The sequence below is a fragment of the Pteropus vampyrus genome, unplaced genomic scaffold, assembly GCF_000151845.1.
Source record: "Pteropus vampyrus isolate Shadow unplaced genomic scaffold, Pvam_2.0 Scaffold348, whole genome shotgun sequence".
Taxonomy (NCBI): Eukaryota; Metazoa; Chordata; class Mammalia; order Chiroptera; family Pteropodidae; genus Pteropus; species Pteropus vampyrus.
This window is the reverse complement of record NW_011889129.1, coordinates 843,828-864,211: the sequence shown is the minus strand read 5'-3', so window position 1 is coordinate 864,211 and position 20,384 is coordinate 843,828. Positions and strand designations below refer to the sequence as shown.

Genomic DNA, 20,384 nt, shown 5'->3' with positions numbered 1-20,384 from the left:
TCCATGAGTCTCTGTTTGTTTGTCCTTCCTGTTCAATTGTTGCTTGTAGGTTTATATCATACATATATGTGATATCATGTGATTTTCAATTTTTTCTGTTTGGCTTATTTTGCTTAGCATTATTATCTCAAGGACCATCCATGTTGTTGCAAATGGCCATATTTCATCTCTTCTTATGGCTGAGTAATATTCCATTGTATATATGTACCACAGCTTCTTTATCCAGTCATCTATCGTAGGACACTTCAGTTGCTTCCATGTCCTGGCCACTGTGAATAATGCTGCTATGAGCATCGGTGTGCAAATATCTTTTCGGATATAAGTTTTCAAGTCTTTGGGGTAAATACCCAGTAGAGGGATTGCTGGATCATATGTTAGATCAATTCTTAGTTTTTTGAGGAACCTTCATACTGTTTTCCATAGTGGCTATACAGTCCCACCAGCAGTGTATGAAGGTTCCTTTTTCTCCACATCCTCTCCAACATTTGTTATTACTTGTCCTGTTGATTATAGCTATTCTAACAGGTGTGAGGTGGTATCTCATTGTGGTTTTGATTTGCATTTCTCTAATAGCTAGCGATGTTGAGTATCTTTTCATATATTTGTTGGCCATTTGTATGTCCTCTAGGGAAAAGTATCTGTTCAGGTCCTCTGCCCATTTTTTGATTGGATTGTTTGTTTTGTTGTTGTTACTGAGTTGTATGAGTTCTTTGTATATTTTGGATATTAGGCCCTTATCGGAGGTGTTGCTTGCAAATATATTTTCCCATTCAAATGGTTGTCTCTTTACCTTGTTGACGATTTCTTTTGCCGAGCAGAAGCTTTTTAGTTTGATGTATTCCTATTCATTTATTTTAGCTTTTACTTGCCTTGCTTTTGAGGTCAAATTCATAAAATCCTCTTTAAGTCCAAGGTCTTTGAATTTAGTTCCTATGTTTTCTTCTATGCATTTTGTTGTTTCAGGTCTTATATTTAGGTCTTTAATCTATTTTGAGTTAATTTTGGTGTGTGGTGACAGACAACAGTCTAGTTTCATTCTTTTGCAGATGGCTTTCAGTTTTCCCAGCACCATTTATTAAAGAGGCTTTCTTTTCTCTACTATTATGTTTTTGGCTTTTTAGTTTGTTTGTTTTTTAATTTTCATTTTTTGTTTAGGGCTTTTTTGTCGAACATTATTGATCCTATTCACTGGTCTTTGTGTCTGTTTTTCTGCCATTTTGATTATTGTCACTTCGTAGTGTAATTTGAAGTTGGGAAGAGTGATGCCTCTAGCCTTGTTCTTTTTTCTCAGGATGGTTTTGGCAATTCAGGGTCTTTTGTGCTTTCATACAAATCTGATGGTTTTTTTGTTCCATTTCTTTAAAAAATGCCGATGGGATTTTGATGGGAATTGCATTAAATCTGCATAATGCTTTAGGTAATATGGTCATTTTAACTATGTTGATTTTTCCCATCCAAGAACATGGCATATCTTTCCATTTCTTTGTATCTTCTTCAATTTCTTTTAATAGGGTCTTGTAGTTTTCATTGTATAGATTCTTCACATGTTTCATTAAATTTATTTCCAGGCATTTTATTCTTTTTGTTGCAATTGCAAAAGGAATTATTTTTTCCACTTTTTTTTCTGACATTTCATTATTAGAGCATAGGAACACTATGGATTTTTGAACGTTAATTTTGTATCCAGAAACTTTACTGAGTATTTGCTTATTGTTTCTAGTAGTGTTGTTGTGGAATCTTTAGGGTTTTCTATATAGAGAATTATGTCATCCGCAGAGACTGACAGTTTGACTTCTTCATTTCCTATTTGGATGCCTTTTATATCTTTCTCTTGTCTGATTGCACTTGCTACGACCTCCAATGTTATACTGAATAACAGTGGTGATAGTGGACAGCCTTGCCTTGTTCCTGATCTTAGAGGGAAGGTTTTTAGTTTTTCACCATTCACTATAATGTTGGCTGAGGGTTTGTAATAGATGGGCTTTATTATGTTCAGGTACTTTCCTTCTATACCTATTTTGTTAAGTGTTTTGACCATAAATGGATGCTGTATCTTGTCGAAGGCTTTTTCTGCATCTATCGATATCATATGATTCTTATTTTTTAATTTGTTTATGTGGTGTATCACATTGCTTGATTCATGTATCTCGAACCATCCCTATGCCTCTGGGATGAAGCCCACTTGATCATGGTGTATAATCTTTTTAATATGTTGCTGTATTCGGTTTGCTAGTATCTTATTTAGGATTTTTGCATCTGTGTTCATGAGAGATATTGGTCTGTAGTTTTCTTTTTTTGTATTATCTTTACCAGGTTTCGGTATCAAAGTAATATTGGCCTCATAAAATGAGTTGGGAAGTATTACCTCCTCTTCGATTATTTGGAAGAGTTTGAGGAGAATAGGTATTAAATCTTCTTTGAATGTTTGGTAGAATTCACTGGTGAAGTGATCTGGTCTTGGACTTTTACTTTTTGGTAGGTTTTTGATGATTGTTTCAATTTCCATACTGTTGATCGGTCTATTTAGATTTTCCAGATCTTCTTGATTCAGTCTAGGAAGGTTGTATTTTTCTAAGTACTGGTCCATTTCTTCTAGGTTATTAAATTTGGTGTTATATACTTTTTCATAGTATTCTTGTATGGTCCTTTGTATTTCTGTGATATCAGTCATCATTTCCCCTCTTTCATCCCTGATTTTATTTATTTGTGTCCTTTCTCTATTTTCTTTAGTGAGTCTAGCCAGGGGGTTGTCAGTTTTATTAACCTTCTCAAAGAATTGTCTCTTTGTTACATTATTTTTGCTAATTTTTGTTGTTGTTGTTTTCATTTATTTCTGCTCTAATTTTGATTATTTCTTTCTTTCCGCTGACTTTAGGCTGCATTTGTTCTTCCTCTTCTAGTTTTTTAAGAAGTGTTAGGTTGTTTATTGGGCTCGTTCTTGTTTTTGGAGGTAGGCCTGTAATGATATGAACTTTCCTCTTATGACCACTTTTGCTGCATCCCAAAAGTTTTGATAAGTTGTACTATCATTTTACCATTTGTTTGTGTATCTCTTGATCTCTCTTTTTATTTGTCCTCTGACCCAATCGTTCTTCAGTAGAATGTTGTTTAATCTCCATGTATTTGTGGTTCTTCCTGCTTTCTTTTTATAGTTGATCTCTAGTTTCAAAACATTATGATCAGAGACTATAGTTGGTATGATTTCAACCCTCTTATATTTGTTGAGGCTACCTCTGTGTCTCAATATATGGTCAATCCTAGAGAATGTTCCATGTGCACTAGAGAAGAATATATAAGCAGCTGTTCTGGGATGAAAGGCTCTGTAAATGTCAGTATGTCCAGTTGGTCTAATGTGTCATTTAAGGATGTTATTTCCTTATTGATTTTCTGTTTAGATGATCTTTCCATATCTAACAGTGGGGTATTTAGGTCCCCTACTGTTAACAGTGTAACAGAACTCCCTTTAGTTCTGTTAGTAATTGCTTTATATATTTCAGGCTCCCTGATTGGGAGCATAGATATTAAAAAGTGTTGTCTTCTTGGTGCATGATTCCCTTTATCATTATGAAGTGTCCCTCAGTATCTTTCTTTACCGTTTTTATTTTGAAGTCTATTTCGTCCCAATATTAGTACCACTACTCCCACTTTTCTCTGAATGCCATTTGCTTGAAATATCATTTTCTACTCTTTCACTTTGAGTCTCTATTTGTCTTTGGAGCTGAGCTGTGTCTCCTGGAGGCAGCATATGGTTGGGTTTTGTTTTTTTGATCCATTCTTTAACTCTGTGCCTTTTTATTGGTGAGTCCAGTCCATTTACATTTAGGGTGATTATTGAAATATGAGATCTTCTTATAGCCATTTTATCTTTTTGCTTTTTGGTAGCTCGGTGTTTCCATTGCTTCTTTATCCTTGTGTTTCTGTTTTCTTTATTTTGGTTGGCTTTTGTGGGTTTTCCCTCTGGTCCTTCTTGTTTTATGTTATATACTTCAGTTCTGAATCTTTGGCGTGTGGTTACCATTATGAATATGTAAAAGATAGTTACATATATACAGTTGTCCATTTTCTTCAGCACGTGCCTTATCTCCATTCCCCTTTGCGAATTTAAATCTTTGAATCCTCCCCTTTTCAGTCATTGTTGTCTCAGTTTGTCCCTATGTATGCCGAACGTTCATTACTGTCTTGCTACAGCAATTCTCTTCTTACTTTTTAAGCTTATAATGCCCTGTTCTTAGTAAGGCTTCCACTCCTCTGCTTGTATGATCCTGCTAGTCACCTTACTCCTAATTATGTTTGGGATTTTTTTATCATTTTGTTTTAGGTGAGCTAACCCCCTTTCAATATTTCCTGTAATGCAGGCCTTATAGTGGAGAATTCCCTCAATTTTTGTATGTCTGGAAAGGTCTTTATTTCTCCGTCATATCTAAAGGAGAACTTAGCTGGATACATTATTTTAGGCTGGTAATTCCTTCCACTTAATATGTTGAATATTTGATTCCACTTCTTTCTGGCTTGTAAGGTTTGTGCTGAGAAGTCCGACGATAATCTAATGGGTTTTCCTTTATAAGTTACTGTTTTCTTCTTCCTGGCTGCTCTGAGAATTCTGTCTTTGTCATTGATTTTTGATAATTTTAATGCACTGTGTCTTGGTGAAGGCCATTTTGGGTTGAGACAATTAGATGTTCTCTTTACTTCTTAATTTCCAAGCCCCAGCTCATTCCTTAGTTTTGGGAAATTCTCGTCAACTATTTGTGTGAAAATGCTTTCTAGTCCCTGCTCGTTTTCCTCGCCTTCAAGAATGCCCATTATTCTTATGTTTCCTCTCCTGATGGTATCAGCTAGTTCTTGTATTTCTCTCTCATTATTTTTCCTTCTGATTTATTTCTAGATTTCTGTCTTTGATATCAGTGATCCTTTCCTCCATTTGGTGGACTCTATGTCCCAAGCTTGCTGTTTCATTTTTCAACTCTTGGCAGTGTGTTTTTTATCTCCAGAAGATCTATTCTGTTCTTTTTGAGGGTTTCAATCTCCTTGCTAAAGAACTCATTCACTGATCTAGTTGTTTTTTCAATTCTTGAAATTGTTGATATGACTTGTTTTGGAACTCACTGAATTTTTTTGGAACCATCTTGAATTCTCTGTCCTTTAAGTTACATATTTCTATATTTGTAAGCTTATTTTCTGGAGATTTTCTTCTTTATTTCTGAGATGCCTTGTCATCTTGGTTGTTCAAGGTGTTTAATGGACTATTTCTTTGCCTGGGCATTAATGGAAGTGTATTCTGATTTTTCCCAGAAAGAATATTTATTATATAAAGATCTCTCTTTAGCCTCTTGCAAAGAAAGTGCTTTTCTTTTGGCTTCCAGTAGGTGGCGTGTAATCCTCTTGGATCCCTGCTTTATATAAAGCCTTAATAATGCCTTTTTATTTTCTTGTAGATGTTTAATCATGCTCACTTCTCTCAGTCTTAGTCCCTGTCAGTGTTAGCAACAGTTTCAGTAGCGTTTGCTCACATTCCCCTGGGACTCCACAGTGTTCAGTCTCAGAGGATGTCGGGGGAGGGACCTTCTGGGTTGGGGATTGGGAGCTGCGGCTCAGCCTCGGTGTTACAACTGCGGCTAGTAAAAATCAACTGTTGTTTCTCTGCCATCCTATTCTGCTTTTCTGCTTTCTGCCCTGATGACTGAGGCCTGCCACCGGCAGCATGGAGCTCAAAGCACTTCCAGGCAGGGCTGTTCAGAGAACTTGCTGCTCCTTCTCCTCTCCCCCTCCTCATGCAGGAAGCTCTGGCAGCTGTGAGAGGCAGCTTTATTTCTCCTAGTCTACTGCCCAGATACCTGGGTTCTGACCTGTGGTAGCTGTTTTGCACAGATCCCATGCTCAGATGTGCTGGTGTGCAGTTTGGGTGTTTTTTGTTGAGTTTTAGATGTTCAGCTTATTGTTGTTTCAAGGAGAGAGATCTGGGGATGTCTGCCACTCTGCCATGTTTCTGACATCTGAAGGCTCCACTGGGAGAGGATCTGCTTACAAGATCACTCGCATAGTTGTCAGAATTCAGTTCTTTGTGGACTATTAAACTGAAGGCCTCAATTCCTCAAGGGCTGTGGATGAGAGGCCCTCTTCAATTTTTTGTTATGTGGGCCTTTCCAAGGGCAGCTCACAGACAGCAGTTTGAACACCATGGGGCTTGGTCCGGATGGGTTGATTGTGAGGTTTCCTGGGAGGGTGAACAGGGCGAAAATGGAGCCTTTGGGAAGTGCTGTGTGACTCTGGGCAGGTAGGGGATTATCAGAAGGTCCATATAAATGTACAGAGAGAGGGTGGGTTGAGACCCGCTAGGTACCAGATGCAACTCAGATCATTTCTTTCTCTCATTTTAATAAATACCATTTACCTTTACCTTGGCATACAGGGGCTTTTGTGGCAGGACTGGATGCTGGGCTTGTTTACAACTCCTTCCCTAAGATGGGAGAATCTTGGATCCCAGAGGATCTCTTTACCTTCTCCCCCACCCTGAGGAATGTTTTTGAGAATCCCACCATGGTGCAGTTTGATCATCGGCTCCTGGTAAGTCTGTCTGGTGGTTACTGGCTACCCAGCACAGGGTGCCTCTCACGGGCTTTGGGGTGTCTGAAGCACTAACGGCAACAGTGAGGGCAGAGTGGGAACTGGATTTCCTTTTCTTTTTAGAAGAAATTTAGTACCAGATCTCTGATGTGCTGTTTTTGTCCTGTTTACTCACACCCCTCCAGCCAAATTTAGACTTTCAGGATACTGCCAACTTCTTAAAGTTTAAATATGCCTTTCACCATCTGGTAAATGATAACTGCTCTCATTCCTGCACACACATAAGAGAGTCATTTTAGCAGAAGTGAGGTGGAGTCGAAAAGAGAGTGCAAAGACAGTAGTTGCCGAACACATAGCTATCAGAGCTGAACCAGAACCCCAAGGAGCCAAGAGCGTCACAAATACTCCTTGTATCATTTAAGCTAAGGTTTATTAAGGGCCTGCTGTGGGTCATGTTAAAATTGGCTTGGGTCTATGGCCATGCTACCCTGAACAAGCCCGATCCCATTGATCTCGGAAGCTAAGCAGGGTCCGGCCTGGTTAGTACTTGGATGGGAGACCATCTAGGAAGACCAGGTGCTATAGGCGTAAAAATTAAAAAATAAGGGATTGTAAGCTGACAAGGTCCTTGCAATCTGTGAAGTCAACCAAGGGTTGCCTCACATAAACAAACAAATAAATAAATAAAAAGATTGGCTTGGTTTCTCGGGAATGATAAACTGGAGCAGGGAAATATCAGCAGCAAGGATTCCAATGAGAAGCAGAGTGCAGTTGCAGTAAAGCAGGTGAGAGGGATGGGGTTCAAGCCTTCCTGGTGGGAGTGGGACTTGAGGAAAAGGGTGAATCTAAGAGAGGAATAGAAGATTGGCTGTAGAAGTGAAGGTGAAGAAAGATCAAAGGAGATCCCTTTGTTTCTTCTGTGGCATGCTTAAAACACATCCAACAGAAATGGGACTATTGGAATGAGTGTGGAGCTAGAGATGGGAGGATGTCATCAGATTGAGGTATTTTGAGTGTGAGAGGATAGTAGTACATCCAAAGCAAGAGGTCCAGAGGACTCAGATATCCAAAGAGAATGCTAGGGCTGGAATCTAAGTTACCTTGTGTGGGCTCAGTCCCCACCACCACACATGCCCCTCAGTCACTCAGAGAGATCTGAGTGACTTTGGATTAAGCAAAGTCTGGTTAAAATTGTCATCATGGACGGCTCTGAAAAGGAAAAGAAGTGAAATAGGTATAGAAATATGACAGAAAACATTTTCCTTGACATCATGGAAGGCAGAAGGAGACCCCATTGCCAGTCTCAGACCCTCATTCTGAAGGGGCGGGAATGAACATGAGACTTTAGATCTTTTTTCACACTAGCTGGCAGCACCACCACTTCCTGTACTCCTAGCCCAGGAAAATAATAACCCTTATGTGCTGCAGTCAGCCTTATTTTAAAAAGACAGGATTAGAGCTGCTTTCCAACTTGGGCCCGGCAGGATGGTTCGGGCAAAGAAGGGTGGAGAGAAGGGCCATTCTGCCATCAACAAGGTAGTGACCAGAGAATACATCATCAACATTCACAAGTGTGCCCATGGAGTGAGTTTTAAGAAGCATGCCCCTCAGTCGCTCAGAGAGATCCAGAAGTTTACCATGGAGGAGACAGCAACTCCAGATGCATGCATCGACACCAGACCAAACAAAGCCATCTGGGTCAAAGGAAGAAGGAATGTCCCATTCCGTATCCCAGCGCGATTGTCAGAAAATGTAATGAAGATGAAGATTCACCAAACAAGCTCTATACATTGGTTACCCTTGTACCTGTCACCACTTTCAAATATCTACAGTTAACGTGGATGAGAACTAACTGCTGATTGTCGAATGAAGATGTAAACTGCAAAATAAAATGAAATAATAAAATATAATATAAACAAGATTAGAATAGAGATAAAATTAGGGGTAAGGATACAAAGAATGATTTAAAACGTGAGGGCCAAGCCTGGGTGACACCCACATTGGAAAGTGGATGAGATCACTGAAAGAGAGTGTGTGGATAAAGTGATAGGTGCAGAAACGTTAGGTGATGCCCTGGGGAACACTGACATTTAAGTGGCAAATGGAAGAGGAGCAGGAAAGAGACTGAGAAGCAGTAATCAGAGGTGGAACTGCAAGCGGTTCTCTGTCTGGGGCAGGAAAGTGCTTAGTGGTTACTCAGTGGTTCTGGAGGAGATACCTATAAGGTGAGCAGAAATCGGGAGGGTGGGACAGTTCTTCCCGGCACTCGATGACACTCTTTCCTCCTTGCAGGGAATCTCTTCAGTTACTGCCGTTACAGTGCTCTACTTCCTCTCTCAGAGAATTCCTCTTCCTCGAAGGACCAAGATGGCAGCAGTGACTCTGCTAGCTTTGGCATATACCCAGGTATAAACCACTTCTATTTGGTCTGAGGGTGTCCCCAAAACATAGTTAAAAAGGAAAGGTAACAGGCTAGGAAAAAATATTTTTAGTACTTATAATAGACTAGAAAATTAGTAACTAGAAAATAAAGATATCAATACACAATTCTCACAAGAGGAATATGAATGGCTAATAAATATGAAAAGCTGTTTAGTCTCACTCATGATCAAGGAAGAGCAAATTAAAACAATGCATGGCATTTTGTCCTTGTTAGATTGGAAAGAAAATGAAAATAATATTGGCTCAGGTATAGGAAAATGGATGCCTCCATATATTCTTGGTGAGAGCATGAGTTGGTATAGCATTTACAGAGGGCAGTTTGGCATTATCTTTTAAAATATTAAATGTATAATCTTTTGGCCCAGCAAATTGACTTATTATTCTAGAGATATTCTAATTCACAAAGAGCCATATATCTGTGAGGAAATTCACTGTAGAATTGATGTAATGGTGAAAAATTGGAAAACCACCTAAACAGATAAATAAATTATCATGGTAAATTTATACTTTAGAATACTGTATAGCAGTTTAATAAGACATCAAGACATGTATTATTAAGTGGAAAAAAAAAGCAAGTGACAGAACAATATATTTTTAAAAGTACAAAACTATATGATTCTCTAAAAATATTTACACAGAAGTACAAGTGTGTAGAAACTGATAACAGTGACTACTTGTGGAAGGTAAACTGGGACAGGATGAAGGATGATTAAGGGAAATTTTAGATTTTCTGCTTTGTTTGAATTTCCTTCATTGTAAGCATATTTACTTGTGAAATTAAAAATATACTTTTAATGTTTTGATGGGAGAATATGGAGTTTTGTGTATCTGGTTGTCCACACTCAGTCATTTTGGCTCTGAATCTACTTTGCTTATTGCTTGCTTTCTTCTAACAGGTGGGTTTGGGCATTAGCACTCTGCTGATGTACGTCCCAACTCCTTTGGCTGCCACTCACCAGTCGGGCTCCTTGGCTCTGCTCAGTGCTGCCCTTTGGCTCATGAACGAACTCCGAAGAGTCCCAAAATAATTCTAAGAGGATCAGGCTTCATAGGACTGAAACTGTGCTTTTGAGAGCTCATCAGAGAGCATAAGACCTTTTCTAAGAGAATGACCTTGGCCTATCAAGTGGTTTCCAAATTGGCCAAGTTTTTAAAAATTCTTTGCCTGTTTTTGAGACAGTCACAGGATCAAGAATGTCATCAAGTATGGTTACACTGAAAGTTCCCTTTGAAATCTGTCATGTTGAAAATCAGGTTTAATGTAGGGAAAGAAATATCTGCCATTTGCTGCTTCCTCAGGTTTCTAATGTTGGCATGCTCTTGGTTCTACATACATCATCTCTGTCTCTTCACCTCCTGAGTCCTGAATTCTGCCTAAGCGGAAACCTTAACTTCACTTTCATCAGGTGAAGATTCAAAGGGAAGAATTGGCACACCCTAAAGCAGCCAGGTAACCTTCAACAAGAAAGAGCTAGTGTCTTCCAAGTATCCTGATTTTCAAAAATAGGTAAAAGGTAGGTTGTGACAAGCTTGATGTGTGTGCAGCAGAATGGTTTATAGGTACTTAGAAAAGGAGGTAATCACTAGTAACCCACTTGGACTCATCAGGCAATCACCTACATAGTGCTGTTACATTGCTAGGTCGGATGAATGGCATAGATAATATAAATTTTTCTAATGGATGAATAAAATGTGGCCTTGAGGTGGCCATAGACATTTAAACAAATTGTTGATTAATGAATTTAGTGTGATTTTAGTCTCTTGATATTTCACAGGGCTCTGTCTCAGTCAACTTTATTTTTTAAATCAGTGTTTGGATGAAGGCATCAGATCAGATTTGAGGATGGAGCAGCCCAACATTGCTAATAGATGACAGTCACAGCTCCAAACTGTTCCAGAGTAACATGATCAAGATGAAATTAAACAGGTTATAAATATAACATCTTCACTTAAATTAGATAGGTTATTTTAGTTTGGGGTGGAGAAACCTGGCTTCATATCATTTCATATAAAAAAAGACAGGGATTTTAGTTGGCCGCAGGCTCAACACAAACCAACAAAGTGATGATGACGGCAATCAAAATTAGTGGTGTTTCAGATTTTATCAATACAGATTTCACAGCCATAGAATACCTCGGTGCAAGTGCTGCATTTCACTCCAGGTACCAAATTTAAGGAGGACCTTGACCACTAAGTATCCAAAGGAAGGGACAAGGATGGTGAGGAGTCCAGAACCCATATCCCAAAAAATACTTGAAGGAACTGGGGGTATTTAGCTGGAGAACATTTGGAGAGAGCAAGATTCCTTTCTCAACAGGTTGAAGACCTCATGCAGGAGAAATGAGCTGCTTTTGTGCTGCAAAGCTGGAGCGATGGTCCAAAGTTGCAAAAAGCTAGTTTTTAGTTTTGCAACAGGCAAGAGTAAGTTGGACCAAATCAGATGCCCACTAGGGTCAGTCTGGTTGAGACGGTGGCAAACTAGTGCCCCAGCTAACAGGCTGAACCACTGCTGAGCTCTGGCATATTGCTGCTCTGCACATCCAGGGTTGTCAGATCTGATTTTTTTTTTTAAAGAAGCCAAACACCTAGATTTTTATGGGAAAGCTCTCAATTAAGTGCTGGCAACTAATTTCAAATTTGGGGCATATTACGCAGGTGGTAACATGTTTGGGAGCCAAAAATGACCTAAGGCTTGCCTGCTTACAGTCTCTGGACTACGTGATCTCAGTTCCCTTTCAACTCCAGTATTCTGTGAGTTTCAGTGTGACTTAGAATGCACCATTCTCAAGTGGTTCCTGGCAAAACAGAAGTAGGCACTTTGTCCTTGAATTTTAGAAAGTCTCAGAGCCTGGGGCTTATGCTATAATTAGAAGTGGTTCCCAACTTTAGATCCTTAAAAATCGTAAGCCCAAGCCTCACCCAAGACCAATTAAGTTACAGTATCTGGAAGCAGTAATAGGCCTATTTCTAAGTTCCCCTGGTGACTCCAGTGTGCAGGCAAGTTCATTGGCCTAAGCCCTCATAGCCTAGTTACTTTAGAAGTTTTGACTACTTATTCTCATTCCCTCTGAATTTCCACCCCACCCTATCTCATTTAACCTGCTTTGTTGTAGCATGTTAATGGGATATACCTCTTCAGAATTCTTTTAAAATGGGAACTGTAGTCCCTGGGGTAGGTTCCCATACCATCTCCTGATCCCCAAAGGTTGTCCTTAGTTAAATAACAGCAGAGGGCAGTGTGGTCCAACCCAAAAAACCATATGCTAATGCCTTTCCGGTTCCCTTCAACAAAGCAATGAATAAGTTCAAGTTTCAGATGTTTTACTTCATTTTTCTTTTATTAAAGATGAATATTTGGAAAAACAGTTCTTGTATTTAGCTATATAACCGTATTATGCCTATCTGCGAGCTCCTGGTGAATGGAAATTATCTGAATTATTTTTATTTGCATTATTCCCAGTACCAGACACATAACAAATAATGCATGAATGTATGATTATAGACCGATGGCCCAGCCACCTCTTTCAAAATAAGTGCTGAGAAGATTAAGTGAATTTCCCTTAATATTTTCAAAGGTCTCAACAATTGTCAGTTTTTAAAACATCAAAGGAAATTAAAACACCTGGTTTTTGTAAACAACCTGGAATATTTTTGTCTTTAACTTGCACTTACAAATGCTGTCCATTGTGGCAGGGGTAACGATTAGCTACTGCCTAAAGTGATGCTGGTTTCAAAGACCAACATTGATGATCATAAGATTAGATAACCAGTTTATCCACAGCAATCCTTCCGGTCCTGGAATGAATGGTGGATTACATATTGGCATATGTGACATAGATGCCCATGTCCCTGCATAAGGGGAATGCCTCCCCTCTAATATGCATTGCACATTTTGCTCGACACTGATTTAACAGTATCCGAATTTTAATAACTGTTCAACAAAATTATTTAACGTGAAGTGTTAGAAAAATGTACAATCTTAGCAACCCCCAGCCTTTGTTTTTTTTTTAAAGCAAGAAGGGAGTGTATAGTTGTGGATCATAATAAAAAGATGCTTTCAACTGCACAGTCCATCGCTCAAGGCAGAAACAGTGAAGACAAGGCATACACTTCACAGCTTCAACTAAAGAGGACTAGTGGAATGAGAATTTTGAGCACAACATAATGACAGAAATACCAGAAATCAGAGTATTTGGGATCATTGTTTATAAAGACTTACGAAGCTAATAAGGGGCAGAGCCTTCACCACCACTAGTCTTAATAGGCCAAACCCCGGCAGGTGCTCTGTAGGAGGGTTGTTCAGGAAAGTATCAGGGCTACCTCATTGGAGTGGAGTGGGAGGAGTAGGTCACTAAAAGGCATACGAGTGGCTGCACTAACAATGGAGAGCCCCAGGAGCCCACATGTCCTGAGGCTTTCCTGAATCATACATGCATGGCTAAAAACATCTGTGATTCAGACTTTTTTTTTAACTTTGTTTTCTTTAAAAAAATGGTAAGCAATGATTGAATACATCTTAAAAGTAGAAAGCCCTTATAGTATGAGTAATGATTCAATTTTACAAATAAAAGGTCTCATTGCTCAGAATTCCAGAGAAACAAAATGGTCAACAGATGTATTCTTCCTCTATCCATCTAATAAGAGTCCTGACAAACAGAAATATTAGGGCAAAAGGGAACACTGGGTGATAATACAAGGGAAGTCTATTAGGATTTAAATTAAAAAAGAGTCTTCATTTTTTAACAGAAATATTTTTTGTAACAACAAAATCATTACAAGTTGGACAGCATATGGCCCTAGTGGCAGGACTCTGAAACTAGCATAATCTTAAGAGAAAAATTTGGAAGAATGTGAGACATCCACTGTTACTTCCACCTTAATTCTTAATCCCAACTAAAGCTACATTACATGCCACAGCAAAAAGAGAAATTAGATACTAGTTCTGAATTAGTTTGAAAAGAGGTTTAAAGACAGCAAAAAGAAACAGCACTCCATTTCATAATGGAGTCTGGGAACTGCCCAAGACTTAACCACATTCCTTAATGAGGTAGATCTAATAGGCATTTATACCTTAAATAATTTAGATTGCAACCATCACATGAATTGCTTGATTGCTGTGGTTAGGAAAATTGTATAAAATTAAGCAAGTTGTTTAAAAGAGACATCTAAAATCTAAAAGTATTAAATACAGAAGCTAGAATAGATGTAGTGAAACCTTGGTACTATTTCTAACAAAGTATTTCTTTCATATTTTATTCCTAAATGTGAGCAAAGCAACTACAAATGAATATCAGCAGCAGTTATAAAGACTGGGCATGATTAGTTGCAGTCAGCTGTATTATGAAGGGTAGATTCTGTTGAAACACACAATCTTGCAGGAAGATTCTATCAATGAGCATTTCATTGCACCTATCCAAGGTGTGTGTGTGGTACAGAGAAGAGAGAAAACTGGATCCACGAGGCCACTCACTGTGACTGCACATATTACTACTGCTCTGGGCCTCAATCTCATCATCCATAAAACCAAGAGGATTAGCCAGAAGATCTCTCAAATCCCAGCTTTAATCTCATCTTCTGAAATTTATATATAATGATTGCTGTTGGAAACTCCATTCCTATCAGGGAATGTCAGGGGCTATAGACAAAGTAGGAGACGACTACTGGCTCTTTTGGGCAGCCTCATCTTCTAAACCAAAGGCCAAAATCCTCTTCCTGAAACTATATCACTTTTCTACATTTTCTCCTGCCTTTAGTTCCTTAGGCCAATGGTTTTCCCTTTGGAACTGGCCTCGGATCATCTTATCTAGCCACCCTGTTTCATAGTTGAAAAATGAGCCAGACAGGGCAAGCGACTTGCCTGGGATCCCAGAGCCAGAGAGGCCAGGTCCAGAAGCAAGTCTGCTGTTGAAGTCTGTTGTTCTTTCCCCTAATCAGACCATCCACACGTCTCACTCCTGAAAATAGGGGTGGGGTGGGAGGCATGTAATTTAGATAATACTAGTGAGAAGTAAAAGTTATTTCAAAACTGTAAATATGAATATGATAACAAATGTTAATGCCTAAAAAGACTGCCTTAGCAAGTATATCGACCACATTTTAATGACTGCGCCTAAGGCCTCTGAAGTTAAAGGAAGCACTTAGGCTGAGGAGGGGAGAGTCAAAATAAACACAAGGCTGGAAAGTGATGAAAATTTCCTTGACCAAGGAAAATCAATTCAAGGAACTAAGGTACAGAGAGAAAGATGGTATAATCTCGTTTACAGATAACTGCCAACTTAAGTGAATGTAATGCCATATAATTGGGTATTACACATATTGTCATTATGATCTACTAACAAGAATTCAGAGAAAAGTGATAGGTAATGACATCATAAGACAAAACAGCACTCCTGTAAGCCACTGACTCCGATTTTGACATTTGTAATAAAAGGTAATAAAAGTACCAAAACAGTTCAGGTTCATTGTTGCTGTTATCAAGAAGACTGGTTGGCAGGATTCACAGTAACCAGTGGAATGTGAATTTTATGGAACCAAAATTATATCCACAGGGGAACCCCAAATGCAGAAATGTAAACAAATGAAACCTTTTAAAATCTTTAAAAACAGAGCTAAAAGAGGGTTAAAGGCAAAACAAACTGACTATAAGCAAGAATATTTCATCAAGAAAAGCAATATATATATATAAGTAATTGGCTCTTAGCAAGGATTAAATGGCTTCTGTTTCTAATGAAATTTTGTTTAAAATCATTAATTGAGAAAAATGGAAGAAGCACAGAAACCAACACCAAGAGCATATATTCAGTTTTTCTGAGGGCTATGATAAAAATTTGTCCTTATTTTTAAACCATGGAACTCTGAGAAGTTTTGCTCATGGTAATAAAGACAAGCTGAGATCCTATAATATTAATATACAGGATATAGCACACTAAACAAAAACTCAAAGACTAATAAAAATAAATTAAGACTATGAAATAAATTTATATTGAAAAAAATGATAAACATAGGTATCCTGAGTTTCTCAACTATAAAAAGAACACAGTAATATCAATCTGAAAGATGGTCATAATGATTAAATAATGCAGATAAAATTCTTAACGGTGTCTGGTACGCAATGAGTGCTTAAGAAATGGTAGCGTAGCTATTATTATAACCAGGACGAAGAATAACTTTACGAATAACAGCTTTCAAATTGGACTAATCGCCACCTCCTCCCTGCTTCAACCTCATTTTTGAGCACACAAAGTGATCACTGTTAGCCAATTAGGTAGCTTTTCACTAGATCACTGACTAGACCTACAAAGAAACCAAAAATACTATTTGGAAACCAAGGTGAAGAGAAAAGAAAGAGTTACCTGAGTAAGTAATGGCTAGCAAAAACATATTTTGACATGATTAATAAGCAGCATTCATAAAGCGAAGGCTCACTCAAGGATAAGAAGTCAAAGAAAAGCAAAGCAAATTAGAAGTCTTAAAAATTAAAGGAAATTACTGTGATGTAAGCCCTAATGATAAAAAATATTTCCAAAGGAAACTGTAAGATTCTTTGCTAGATCCATCTTAATTGAATTTGAAAACAACTCAGGACTTGTCACCTTTTCACCCACCAACCAAGAGTCAGTGTACTTATTTTCATCTCAGTTTATTTCTAGGAAGATCTTGATTTCTTTTTCCTCTGTTTTATGAAGCATTTAACTTCTTTCTGCTCCCAGTATGGAATTTACATTTTAATAATTCCACTTTTTTTTCTTTTAAAGCCAGGGGCCGTTTCTCCTACTCATCTAATTTTAGAAATCAAAGGTGACAAAACAGAAAAGAAAGTTACTACAACTCTGGGAATATATTCTTGGGCAGGACATTCAAGGCTACACATAGAGAAGGATAAAGTATAAAAAAGATTCCATGGGAGAAGGTGGGATTTGATGAATAAGAAATCCTTGTGCAATTTAAAGGCTAAATGTGGAGGAGGAGCAAAGCTCCTAAAGGGTCGTGGATGAAAATGTAATTATTATGGCTTTTCCTCTTTTCCTCATTAATGGAAATGCTGTTTGTAATTGATCAAGCTCTTAACATAGGTTCTGAAAGTTGCCAGATGGCTTATTAACAGATTTATCTATTTATTCCAAAGTTTAGAATTTGCTTCTTTTCAGACATTCCAGGAGTCAAATTAAGAAAATTTCTATTTCTCAGAACAACATTAATAAATAAATAAGAGCTTGGATTTTATTGCCTTTGCTCACTATCCTAATATTGTTCTTTCCATCTTTAAAAACAACCCAAATACGTCCCTTCCCAAACTACATATTGATGACAGCAGTGAAATAAACTCTTTTGAATCTTTCTGTATAAGGACTCATAAAAATAGGCCTAGAGGACAGTAACCTGAAATCACACAAACCCAGGTCTCCAATCCCCATCACAGTTTCTCCATCCTACAAGCACATTTAAGGCTCAAAAAGAAAAATTTAATGCCCAAACAGTCTGTGAGGCACATGCACATGGAAAACTTTTCTATCCTGGTCATACCAGACATCAGATAAAGATACTATCAAAATCTTCAAGGGACCATTCATTAAAAGGGGTTCTAACCTTTTAAAATCACTAACATCAGCAACACTATGTCAAGGGTCTTGGACCACACTCATAATGGCTTCTTTGTCAAATAAGCAAGGAGCTGTTATTTTGGTTGCCTGGAAACTCTTATCTGTTCCACTGAACTGCAAATTATCTTGGATCCCTATTAAAGGCTGTGGATCTCCACATAAATGATATCTCTGTTACAGAGAAAGAAGGGGCTGCTGCACTTGCTAGAATGTCTTCGGCTCTGTATCAGATGCTCCAAGTTTGGTTTCAGCCCGGCTTCCAGTGTGCCCAAACTGCATGCTTTAGCAAAGGAAGGAAAGTCTAAATCCCAGGAACACACCAGGCCTCTCAGGTAAAGGAGTAGAAGCATGCTTCAATTGGACTAAGGTTGGTTACCTTTGTTAGCACCAATCTCTCATGATTTAGTTCTTCACAAGACTAAATTACAGCTTCTCTCAGATAAGAGGACTTGGAGATTGAGAAGAAATGAACGTAGATATTAAAGTAGAAATTACCAGGCCAAATATTCACAAGGTCAGGCAAAGCAGCATCTGAGGCCAGAACAAGAAAGTGGTAGAATTCGATGAGCAGCAACTCTAGGGTACCTGAGCTTCCCTAGTCCTTGCCCAGCCTCATGGCCCCACCTGGACCCCAATCATGGGCACCACTTCTTCAATCCATAGCAAGTTCAATGGAGCTGAGGCTCGAGTTTGTCGGTGGTGAATTCGGCGTAGTCGCAAAAGGTACAGGATAATGGCCAGTAGCACCACCAGGATACAGGCAAAGAAGAGATAATGGTTGTAGACAAAGGAGAGACGGAACCAGCTACTATGGGCCTGTCGGACACCTTCCTGTCGTAGATCCCTAGGGAAGAATTTAAAGGTGGAAAGAAACGTTAGTTTCAGGGAGAAACCTTTATGCTGATTTAAAAGGCCCAGTGATGTTATCCCATTTATTCCATCCACAAAGACACTCTATGATGGCAGTTCCACAGAGCAAGCAAAGCTGAAGCACGTCTTCAGCCCCAGGGCTGCTGTATGATTCCTCCTGTACCTTCCTTTCCACAGCCTAAAGAGGAAGCCTCACAGGTCTACACTCTCCAGAATCTAGGGACAAAATTGGAAGCAAAAAAAATGAATAATAAGACAAAACTGATCACCTGTAACATTAGTCTTAACGGTGGCCCCATACCACTCTGGCCTATATAGTTCGTCAATGTGGTACCGATGAGAATAGGGTGGCCCCGGAATCCAGTCAAGAAATCAGAGTATATCTAATCTTTAAAAAAAAAAAGTTGCTGCTTACTGAGGATTTAGGTTATACTAAAGAAACCTGTCATCCAATCAATTGTATTGTAATCTAGACAAAAATTAAGAGATATGTAAATCTAAATGCAGTGGTCTGTCTAGAACAGAAGCCGCTCTTTGGTGGGCCAGATACCAGATCCGTTTTTGTTTTGTTTCACCTGTATTGTTTTTTTAAAATGTGACTCTCCAAACTAAAAGGCCACATATAAAACATGGACTTCTGTCTTCTCTTGACAAATGAGAATTGGCAATGCTGGGACAGTACTTCTGCATGACAGTAATTGATAGTTCAGGTAGGGCACGCACTCTCCAGTTCCCCACTTCTCCGACCTCTATCACTTGCCTGGCTCCTGACTGCACTGAGTTCAGTAAAACAGGCACCGAAGATTAAGAATTCATTTTAGTTTATCTGCAATAATGCCAGAGAGAAAGTTCCTAAAGATTATCCCAAATATCTTACAGTACACAAGAGCAAGACATCAGGCTACCATTGCTTGATGAAAATATCCCCTCTAGAAGCATCTTATGTCCTTTGTTCGAATTTGGGCCACCAAAAGTCTCCCAAGTCAGTGACGCATCTCCAGAGCAGCTCTGCTCATTAGAAGAGACGGCTCTGTGCAGACTGCCGACTCCAGCTCTCTAGTCAGATGTGTTTCCCGGGGTTATTTAAGAATGGCATTTTAGTTTGTCAGTCAGGATCCTGGAAGCGGTTAGTGAACACTCAGTCCTAATGATTGATTTGTTGTGGATCAACAAATAATGAATTTCTGAAATTGCAAAGCTGAGGAACAGACTCCAGACCTATAATTCTCAATCTTCTTTCTGTTTCAACATGTCTGGTTAGTAACAGCAGTTCATATGGTAGTACTAAAGGGAGTTTGTTGGCGGAGGGGTAGGGGTCACTTAAGAAACCTTTTCAGAGGCACTAACATCTTCTGAGCTTAAGACGCCAGCCTGGTTAGTCCACCTTACCTGAGTGGTAAGAATCGTGTTTTATACAGAATGGCTCCCAGCGTCCACTGAACCTCTCGGTCATATACCAGCTGGGCTGTCTGCAAGTTTGGGTAGTCATAGGGGAAGTGGAAGCCTTCATGAAGGACTTGGTACATCCAAGCCGATTTAAAACACTGATATCTGTGTGACAAAAAATAATTAAAATTTTTTTAAAAAAGAAAAAATTTTAATGCTTTCCTCTGCAAACTCCCACTGGATATGATGTCAAAAAAAATCTCTCTCCCAGCTTTAGCTCCCCTGCCTCTAGGTGGGACCAAATTTAAGCCTACTTTATGTTAATGTTTACCACAAATGTGAAGAACACTTTATGCAATGATAATATTATGGCTATGTTTTCCTTTTTTTTTAGAGAAAATGCTGAAATATCTACATATGTAATTAAGGAAAGTCTGGGCCCATTCAAAATCACCTAATTAAGATAAGAGAGGAATTGTAGGTGGGAAAATAAATGAAACAAGACTGGTCAGGAGTTGATAA

The 20,384-nt window shown here is 38.7% G+C and overlaps 2 protein-coding genes and 1 pseudogene across 4 annotated transcripts in view; 2 read left to right on the top strand and 1 right to left on the bottom strand.

Moving 5' to 3' along the window:
* Window positions 1-10,732, top strand: part of LOC105304613 (cytochrome c oxidase assembly protein COX15 homolog) — a 52,168-nt gene extending 41,436 nt beyond the window's left edge. For all 3 annotated transcript variants that reach the window (XM_023522527.1, XM_023522526.1, XM_011378823.2), the window contains 3 exons: window positions 6,410-6,564; window positions 8,857-8,970; window positions 9,903-10,732. In XM_023522527.1, coding sequence (XP_023378295.1) covers window positions 6,410-6,564; window positions 8,857-8,970; window positions 9,903-10,034 — 401 coding nt within the window. In that variant the 3' untranslated portion in view covers window positions 10,035-10,732. The remainder of the gene's footprint in view (window positions 1-6,409; window positions 6,565-8,856; window positions 8,971-9,902) is intronic.
* Window positions 7,035-7,152, top strand: LOC111731070 (annotated as a pseudogene).
* A 7,486-nt stretch (window positions 10,733-18,218) lies between the features above and the next one.
* Window positions 18,219-20,384, bottom strand: part of ENTPD7 (ectonucleoside triphosphate diphosphohydrolase 7) — a 32,555-nt gene continuing 30,389 nt past the window's right edge. Inside the window, exons 10-11 of the mRNA XM_011378914.1 lie at window positions 19,866-20,027; window positions 18,219-18,450 (exon numbers count right to left, since the gene is read on the bottom strand). Coding sequence (XP_011377216.1) covers window positions 18,219-18,450; window positions 19,866-20,027 — 394 coding nt within the window. The remainder of the gene's footprint in view (window positions 18,451-19,865; window positions 20,028-20,384) is intronic.